This window comes from Mercenaria mercenaria, unplaced genomic scaffold (genome assembly GCF_021730395.1).
Source record: "Mercenaria mercenaria strain notata unplaced genomic scaffold, MADL_Memer_1 contig_508, whole genome shotgun sequence".
NCBI classification, from domain to species: Eukaryota; Metazoa; Mollusca; class Bivalvia; order Venerida; family Veneridae; genus Mercenaria; species Mercenaria mercenaria.
Window position 1 is genome coordinate 55,122 of NW_026463363.1, and position 10,643 is coordinate 65,764.

The 10,643-nt window shown below is 36.3% G+C and overlaps 1 protein-coding gene across 1 annotated transcript in view; it reads left to right on the top strand.

Annotated features, from left to right (window-relative positions):
- LOC128554496 (uncharacterized) overlaps nucleotides 1-4,217 on the top strand; it is a 52,148-nt gene extending 47,931 nt beyond the window's left edge. The window contains exons 6-9 of the mRNA XM_053535770.1: nucleotides 580-846; nucleotides 2,466-2,621; nucleotides 2,818-2,942; nucleotides 3,930-4,217. Coding sequence (XP_053391745.1) covers nucleotides 580-846; nucleotides 2,466-2,621; nucleotides 2,818-2,942; nucleotides 3,930-4,202 — 821 coding nt within the window. The 3' untranslated portion in view covers nucleotides 4,203-4,217. The remainder of the gene's footprint in view (nucleotides 1-579; nucleotides 847-2,465; nucleotides 2,622-2,817; nucleotides 2,943-3,929) is intronic.
- Nucleotides 4,218-10,643: the final 6,426 nt, after the last annotated feature.

Here is a 10,643-nt window from a genome sequence, read left to right on the forward strand (position 1 = left end):
TAGATCTTAGATATTTGATATGTAACATTGCCTAGTAGACTTCTACAAACTTTGTTCAAATCATGACCCCCGGGGTAAAATTGGCCCCGCCCAAGGGGTTATTTGATTGTACATCGGAAAATCTTCCAAAATTTTTCTAAAAGTCATAAGTTTGACATTTGAAACATGTAGCTCATATTTCTCAGGTGAGCGATCCAGGGTCATCATGACCCTTTGTAATAATGTAAGCTCATTGCGACAGGTTGTAATTCTGTCAGATTGTGTTAGAAATGTCCATACAAATATACGCCAATTCATAATTTTCTCATGCAATGCATACTGTTTATTTGTATTTTTCATTTTTCAGCGCGTTTTTTAATGATACTTTGAGACATTTATCAATTGTATACAACTAAAAGAACACGTATCCATAATGCTGACATTCAGCGGATTTTGGACCTTGTGGTTTTCTGGCTACGGGTATATGTATTGCACTTGGATGTTCAAAATGGGTTCAAAATGGGTTTATGAGCTTTCATTGGTACAGTTTCGTTGAAACATTAAATAGAACATTTATTTAAAAATATTTCCTTTTTGCAGCAAATATGATTCCAGCTGAAATATTGAGAATGGACAAGGAATCAATCGACCTCTACAAGGACCTTTTAAATGAGAGCAAAGAGGCTGTACATAACATTAGGGTAATGGTTGTTGGGCCGTTTGGAGTTGGGAAGACCACACTTACTAAACGGCTGTTTAGGGAAGATGTAAACCTAAACCTACAAGAGAGTACGAATGGCATAGATGTACAAGTAAGAAGATGCAAAGTGCCTCTTAGCAACGGCCGTTGGAACATTTTAGAAAAAGGTCAATTACCTTACGTGGGAAATATATTAGGAAAAAGCTATACTGTAAAAGCTGAAATTTTCGCGAAGGTTAGATTTTCGCTATACTCGCGCCAGGCCCTGTATGACCTTTTCCCAACGTAAATATTCACAATTAGTATAATTCAAATTCAAGTAGGAGACCATGTTCACAATTTTACGAATATAAAACCTCGTGAACATACTCAGAATTTCAAATTCGCGAAATTTTGACCCTGCAAAAATATGTGCTTTTACAGTATTCTGGCTGAACGATATTCAAAAATGTTCGAATGTCGTGTGTTCAGCCAACTTCACTGCTAGATAATTACCTTAAACTTATGTTTCATTATGAAATGAACTTGCGTACATCATCATGACTTGAATTTATCATACCTAGTTTGAAAGTTATGACACTTTGACATTTTGCAGGATGTTGAATTGACCAACTTTGCGCTATGCCTGGTTTCCGAAATCTCAGATCCCTCTTCTTAATTCCATGCTATTTAGATCGTGTTGCCCTTTGTTTTCTCGTTTAGGGTGACCAATTATTTTAACTGGGGACCATACGTCGCTTTTCATGGAATCGCACACTTATATATCACTGAAGATTCCATGTGTACAGCCGTATGAGCACCCCTATGGATGTTTCCAAATTGATTCTAGATACATGTAAGATGTGTAAATTTTGGTTTCTGCCAAATTTTGGGCTAGACGATAAATGAACGGTAGTATGCAGTTCCATAACCGTCCATGAACAGGATAAATAATTTCACTTTTGTCGTATCGAGCGACCTGTAGAGTTTCCACATTTTCTATTTTAGGAGTTTAGTCCCTTTGACATGTTACAGAATGTTGAATATTCACCAATATTGTACCAGAGGTTACGATCCTGTGCCATTTTTACAGAATGTTGAATAATGTCAAATGTTGTTCCATGCCTAGGTTTGGAGTTATGACCCTTTGACATTATACGTAATTCTGAATGTTGACCGATATTTCACCATACCTGGTTTAGGAGTTATGACTGTTTGAAATTTTACGTGGGATAAGTATTGACCAGTATCAATATAGCACTTGTCAGAATAACTACGTTTAATTACTAATCACTACAATAAGAGGAAGTGCAATCATACATCACTCCTGGATAATAATTGCTTCATCTCCCCTTTTCTCACTTAACGTTAATGGTTTTATAATAATAGAATTTTGTAATATTTTCCACCTTCATCTTTCATATCCCAAAAATACATGCTGCACTTCCTGTGTCCGGGATCTATTCTGGGAATATAGATCAGTTTACTGATAGCTTTTGTTTATCTCGGCTGCAAGACCTATCATCTTGGGGAGCGCTCAACATTTTATTTCAAGCGCACAACACCAGAATGTAGAGGTAATTCAATCTTAGATAGAAAGTGCATGTCCTAAACATACCAACGTATGAAGTATACGGTTTCCTACACTTACACTAGTTTGCTACAAGAACGATGCCATTGCAGTGCATGAACTGAGAAAGTAACATATTTTATGTTGCCAAAAAAGCTCTTTCATAGATTAAGAAAATATATCACCAGGCTTTATACTCATAAATCATAATTTCAGTGAACTCGTTTTGGCTTTCAGGCAAGGCGTCTGATGACACAGCTACTCGTTTGGCCAAGTTGTTAAATAAACATGTCGATGAGCAGAAGACGACTGAAAAGAAAATGCGTATTAGGGCTCTTTCCAATAGCAGTGTTGATACAAAAGTTCTTTATGGAAGGAAAAATATACATGAAGGTAAAGTCTACAATTATGACAATTATTCTCTTTTATTGTAAGATAACTTGAAACTTCAGAAAAACCATCAATGAAAACAGAATTTAATCATTCATTTTCATAACACATGCAACTATTTGCTTTTATATAATTAATAACTGTAATGTTTATGTGCATGTAAATGTAATATTGATAATAATGAAAATATTATTTTAAGAACAAGAAGAAACACTAGTCGAGGATTCGGTAGCTATTTTGTCTTCTATTGTTGAAAAAAGAAGTGTCAGCGAAACGAGTCTTACTGTCGGATCAAAAGATCAGGCTATTCTGAATGAATTGGAGGTAAATGGTAGATGTAAATGTGGAGGTTTATTGATTTTGCGTTGTCTGCGGATCGCGGGGTCGTGAGTTCGATCCTCGTTCTCCGTGACGATTTGATAAAAGACATTGTGTCTGAAATAATTCGTCCTCCACCTCTGATTCATGTGGGGAAGTTGGCAGTTACTTGCGGAGAACAGGTTTGTACTGGTACAGAATCCAGGAACACTGGTTAGGTTAACTGCCCGCCATTACATGACTGAAATACTGTTGATAAACGGCGTTAAATCCAAATCAAACAAACAAACAAACTTGGGAGTATGTTTAGTTGTTCCCCATCAGGTACTATATTTTTATATGTAAACATAAGACTACTACTTGTATATTTCAACCAATCAATTTCACCTTGTTGTTGGAATATTTTACGATTTATGAATGTACCAAACAACACAAGTGTTTACATTACTTAATTACAACAGGAAGTTAACTATATTGATCAAGATAATAGCTAACACAGGCATATTATTCTGACAACTGTTTTGTTTTCAAATTGGACATCCATCTAACAAAGAATGTATAATGGACTTTGTGTTTTGCTATTTATTCAGAATGCAATAGGCATATCTCAAGTTTGAACATGTTGAACGTACATTTTGTTTGGCCTGATATTGTAATATGACATATTCAAAAGGTTCCCAAATAATTTTATATAATTGACAAACCACTGAAATATATCATTTAGTTTTTTATCGACAGGGACTAGTTGTGCAAGTGACGATGTATAAACAAAGATGATAAGCCTCTTAACATACATTTGAGCATTTGAGTGTACTCAGACAAGCGAATTTTCGTTATGTTTACTGCACAGGGTATAGCAATAAAATATTTTATTGAGGTACCAAAATAATGATATTTAACCAGAAGATTTTAAGAAAAATTAATGAAGCATTTATGAATGAATTTTCTTACAGTAATACAATATTGATTAGTTCGATATTCAAATGTTTGCAGGATCTCTTGAAGGAAGTTGAGTCACAAATACTAGATTTTACAGACACGAACTCTGCAGATCTTTCATTATGGGACTTCGCTGGACAGTACGTGTTTTATTCCACACATCGGTTATTTTTATCCCGACGGGCTATTTATTTGCTAGTTACAGATATATCCAAAGATGTCAATGAAATAGTAAAAGATGAGAGCTGTGTTGTGGATTGTAATGGCATAAAGCAATGGACAGTATCAGGTGAGTTGCTAGGGAAAGCAAATTGTGAAATCAAATAGGCGATTATTAGGTCTAAGCTTTAAACTTACAGCGGCAACTAATTCACACTTAACGTTCGACAAATGAAGGGCCAAGGTGTGCAAGTAGAAATCATTTCATAAACAAGGCAGTATAATGTCATTTGTGACAGATAAACTTTCCGGAGAACATTAAGTAGAATTGAATTTGAATTTTATTGAGACCAAATTGCCAACAAATTGAGAACGTATCGTATATTTAGATTTTGCAAAAGGATTCTTCCATTTAAGTATCGTTTCTTATAACATGTTCTATGTACCAATATATTATAAATTTGCTGATCTAGAACAACTTCTAATAATATCTCCTTTTTTAGAATTGCAGTTAAACGACAAAATGTATTTTGCTGTTGTCGCAACAGGTATTTGTACCTATATCTCTGAAAATTGTTATGATATTTTAAGACTATGATCATTTATCTATGCAAATAATACCATCTACGTATTTAAGAATATCAAAATGTCAGAAATGTTTTAAAGCTTACCGGTAATTGCTAGTCATCAGTTATTTTCAAATGAGGTTAAAAGGAATTGACTTTTCTTTTAGCGTTTTGTTTTAGTCAAATGTACTATGTATTGCTAAGTGCTATTCTACGAATTTGAATATATATACTGGAAGCTAAAGTTTTAGTCAAGCATAATATCTTCATCTTAAAACATCCAATTAGCGGTTTTATTAGGTAGATATTAGAAGCACGAATAAGATATTTATAACTATAACAACTAAATTCAGAAGAGAACTATATATGTTTACTAAATAGGCATGCCATAAAGTTAGACCCAGGAAAAGTCTATTCAAATTCACATGTGAACAGGGGCCAAACAGACGGTGGCAAAGAAAGATTTGCACTTCCTTGACCTGCAGTTCAATTTATATCACGGGGAAGATGGAACAAACACTAGTTAGGATTTAAAAATGTCTGGCAGGTGCCAGATGATTCATTGAATAACTATTTTAAGAAAATATATGCTTAATAAATAAAAGATAATAAAAAACGTAACATAAAATTGAACCTAGAAAATATCCAAAAACAGTCCAACCAAAGGCGAACAGCAGAGTACAGGCGTCGTACCAACCTAGCTATATAATTTGCCAAAAGCGGACGACGGTCATCTTTTGTGTGACATATTTTACGACAGCCCAGAAGCATTTTGCGGATAATGAGTAGTGTTGCATGGATTGGAAAAGTTAGCAAGCTCATGAAAGTAAGTTACTGCAACAAGATGACTGGCAGTTATTGTGGATGGAGCAAAGCCTAAAACATGTTAGTGTGCAACAAATGATGAAACTGTGTCCTGGGCGGATGGAAGGGGTGGTTGTGAGTGTGTGAATGAAGATGACTTATCCAAGATATGTAATAGCTTTTCGTTGTTACATGGATGGTGCTAATGATGAAGAAATCAACTGAATCTTTACTGCAGCAAGGTCATTGTTGACATCTGGACTGGAATTGGAGTTTGATTCCTGTCCAAGTTTGGAGCCAGAGATAATGCCTCTTCTACCTGAAAACGAGAAAGCTTATCACAGACTGTATTTTTGTAGGACGGGATATGAGAGGCTCTAAAACAGAAATTATGATCTAAGGCATTTAACACAGTTATACGGATGAGTGTCATTATGCATTTGTCTCGAGATGTCTGCTTATTTAGACAGTGAACTACAGCAAGGCTATCACAAATGAAGTTTAAATTCGTTTTACTCCGAAGATTTTTGTGATGATTTTGTCGTTGAAGTGGAAACTGCAAAAGCAATTAGGTAGAGCTCAAATGGTATTTATTTTATGTTTTTTTCACTGCTTCTGGAAAGGAACAAAAGTCCGTGATGATAAATATGTGCAACCGAAGCCTTTAGAGACAGCTGCGTCTGAATGAAGTTTGAGCGATGTTGAAGAAATAAAGCGGTCATTAGTGAAAAGGGTACATCCATTGTTGCTGTGAAGAAAATCAAATCAAAGTTTGAGGTCAGCTCTGCTTTCTGTGAATAGCTTACTGAGCAGGTTGGGTTTCGGTTTACATAGTGTCAGATCATACAGGCGGTGGAGAAAACAGCGCCCAAGTTTAATCACTTTGCATGCAAAGTTGAGGTGACCCAACAGTGACTGCAATTGATGTAAGATGATTTTGTATTTGCGCATGGTAGTTATTAATGGATTTCAAAGTTCCAATTTGCAACTCGGTAAGTGGGCAGAAAGAGTATCCGTATCGACCGTTATATCGTAAATTTCTATAGTAGACGATGGGAGAAATGTTTTATCAGTCTTGATCATGTTGATAGGAATTCCTCTTCGGATAGGTCGAGAAAGGATTGGAGTGAGCGCAAGCATTCTTAGAATCCCGTGTTTCGGGAATGTGAAGTTATCGATTAAGTGAGAAACATAATGGACATGATATTTTGAGTGAAGTGCCCACTGTAATTCTTGAGAGAGTTTCAAAAATGGCAACGGAAGATGACGCGGCCATTGGTTAAAGAGTATCGAAACAGAACTTGCCTTCAAATGTGAAACCCAATTTGTGGTCTAGCGGTGATATTAGGATAATGCGGAAAACATCTTCTATATCGGTTTTGGGTAAAAGGGAGTGACGTCCTGTTTGTACAGTTAGGGCTGCTGCATGGTCAAACGTTCTTGAAAACGCTGTTGAGTGTTCTTTCTGGACAGTAGAGTTTACAGAGATTGAGTGTTTTAGTAGGAAATATCGTGGATAAAGCGGAAAGTATTTGATGTTCGTAAATGGCTAACGATAAAGTTATCGTGGGGCAATTTGTTATAGGGCCACTTAATTCAAGAGCAAGGAATTAATTTTTTTTATTGTGAACGGACAAAGTCAGACTGAATGTGAAAGCAAATGCATGACTCTATGCATGCCGAGGTGGGACACGAGAAGTACATCCTAGACGAAAGCCGACAGTGAAACTTTGTAAAAGAAACATCATTTTTGTTTTAGTGTAACCATCTTAATACCAGGAAAGCTCAACATGCACTGGGTTTGGTAGGTTATTGGATTTATTATTTGTGATGTGGGGGAGGGAGATGGGGTGGGGGGGGGGGTGTAGGGGGTGGAGAGTAAGCTTTCTATTGGAAGCTTCTTATGATGGCCGTTACTGGTATCAGTGGATGTTTAACGGGCAGGTTGGGTGCATCTGTTTGAACCGTGGGGCCAATCACAGTTGCTACATTGGTGCAAAATATTGAAAGCGGTCTTGGAGAAGTTCTTTAAGCTCTGGTAGTCCCAGCAATAGCCTCGTTTCGCATGATATATGAGAGGAAACGCTGTCGAGGTCGGCTTGAGGGACGAAAAGTGGAGGGTGGCTTGGTGATAGAATAATACAGACAGGTTTCTGTATGTATGAAGTGGCAAGGCAAAGGGATACATTGCGCGCTGCTTTCGGAATTTCTCATCTTACAACAGCCAGCTGCGGTTGTTTTGGGCTAATGATTAGACCAGGGACATGTTCCTAAACATTTGAGTTCCCTCGTTTGTGAACTTAGAGCAGTAGACATCAGAATACCGCCTTTTTGTTTTTGGTGATGGTTGTGTCGTTGAAGTGACTGTGGATGTGATTGTTTTGGGAATAGTGGTTGTTTCATTGTCATTATTTCTGAAATATTAAGAACCTACTTTCACATATTCCCTGTTGAAAATCTTGTGTTTAATGTTTTGTCAATGACAGGGTGAACCCCTGAAAAGATCTCATGTTAATTATTGATGCCTCATCTGCGCTCCAAATTTCATATTCATTCTGACTACTACTTTCAGAGTCCTCCGAATAAAATGAATTAACTAAATTAACATCAGTACCATCAGTTTTCAACTTCTTTGCAGGCAAGTTCTAAAATTTCTTCGAGAACATCTTCTTCTCTACTGATCGCAGTAGCGACCATCTCATAAATTGGCATTGTAAATGAATGCAGAGGTACCAGAACAATATGATGTCCCATCATGGGTCAATGCGATAGCGGCTCACGTATAAAGGTAGCCAAATTGCGTCATTGCAAATGAACCGGGAAGCCAAACATGGCATATTTTAAAAATACCAACACAGGATAGTACTTACATTAAAATAATGTACAAACAGCTGTCAACATGAGTGGCTCAGGTCAGCCAAGGGAATTCATCATCAAATCAGACAAGCTAAATATCTAAATATTGTCTGTGTACTTAACAACTGGGAGTTGACCCTGAAAAACAAACACTGTAAAATTGATAGATAAACACATAGGGGAATAGATTACAAGGTGTTGACACAGTTTTCTGCATAAAGTACTGCACCCCGGAAAGAGCTGTAATACCGGGCCATGCATCTGACTGGGTCTACATGCACACCGTCAGAAGAAATAAAATCAGACAAAAAAAACGTCTGTTAAAGTTTAGCGTTTATGTGACCAAAAGGGTGCATACGATGCCGTACAACATGGCATTGGTAAACCGAACTCTGTCGTAATAGCACCAGGCAAACTGTCTTGGTAAAATCTCAAAAAATGCCAATCGCTCTACAAAACTCTTTCCACATAAAATATGATGTGTCCCACAAGTGTTTCCGGGTAAGTGAAATGTCACACAAATCATTGCTTTCAATTCCTATCATATGTCAATGGAAATTTATGGAATAAAATTTACAAATCTGGAGTGGTTAGGACGAGAAATTATAGCTCGACCTCCGCCATGCCAGAAAATAGACACTCTAGTTGAATCTAAATTTAGGTTCAAAAGATTCCAGGCGAAACACAATGTTTGCATTCTTTTGATAAAAGAATGTCCAACAAGGAAACATTGAGAGGCATAATTTTACAAAACCCAATTGGTTGGGGGTACGAAGAAACGCAATTAAATTCTCACCTGCTGTCAATACACTGTATAGAAAATAGCAGTTAAAGTTTTTAAAATAAGAACCAAGATAACAGAACAATACTTAATGATACAACATAAAAGATAGAAAATCTTTTACGCGAATAGTTTTTATAAAGTTGCGGAGTCCGATTTCAAAACGAGGCTGCATAAATGATTAGAAAGGTGTAAGATCACTTTGTTGTTTCAAAGTAAGATTAAGGACATTTATGACATAGTCAGACCGTGTGGTCACTTGCAATGGTTCTCTAATTAGAGAAAACTATGTGTATGCAAATATAAATACCTTTATGTCGTTACACTATATAAAGTTCTAATATATAATGTGCTAATTATATGAATTTTATTGTGATATTTGTATTGTTCATTGTATATGAAATAGACTGAAATAGAAATAAATCTTCAGTAAATCTGTTTAATTATCCCCCGACGAACTTGGTCCCATCCCCCTCCCCCTCTTCCCCCCCCCCCCCCCCCCCCCACCAAAAAAAAAAAAAAGATATCAACAACCTAAGAATGTTTGTTAGCATCGTTGTTGGACATAATTTCTTTCATGTTATAAAGTGCAAAAGTAAACACATGTTTAATAAAGGGGTTTGTAAAACAGGTTTAGTTTCAACCGCACAGCATGAACTATAAAATGTTAAAATTACCTATTTTATATATTCGGCATTTTTCTCAAGAAATGACATAGAAGAAAGTTGTATCTCAATTTAAATGTATACTTTACACATTCATTCAACTTAACTAAGTAATAAAGGTTTAGATGTAGAGTTACAGACAGCGTTCGAATAGTATGTTATACCGTATTTGTATATACCAGATATATATAGCCTCCTTTTTATGATAAACACATTCAAAGACGCGTTAGAATAGTCCAAGCCCACTCTTAGCACAATGTTACAATTTAAGTGTCACTGTAGTGTTAAATTGGTAAGCACAATGACCGAAAGTCTTCAGATAACTTTTAAGTTGCAATTTAATCTAATCTTGGCATATATGTTAAAACCTTTTTGTAAAATAGTACAAAACAAGAAACGTGGAAATTTCACGAAAACCAGGTTTTCAAACTTTGCATCACGGCAACATGTGTTTTTTTAGCTCACTAGAGCACAAAGTGCCCAAGGTGAGCTATTGTGACCTGTCATTGTAAGGCGTCCGTCTGCGTGCGTCGTGCGTCGTGCGTCGTCCGTCAACATTTGCCTTGTGAACACTCTAGAGACCACATTTTTTACCCAATCTTTACGAAACTTGGTCAGAATGTTTGTCTTGATAATCTCTAGGTCAAGTTTGAAACTGGGTCATGTGGGGTTAAAAACTAGATCAGTAGGTCAGATCAAAGGAAAAGCTTGTGAACACTCTAGAGACCACATTTTTGACCCAATCTTTATGAAACTTAGTCAGAATGTTAGTCTTGATAATTTCTAGGTTAAGTTTGAAACTGAGTTATTTGGGGTCTAAAACTAGGTCAGTAGGTCAGATCAAAGGAAAAGCTTGTGAACACTCTATAGACCACATTTTTGACTTAATCTTTATGAAACTTGGTCAGAATGTTTATCTTGATAAACTTTAGGTCAA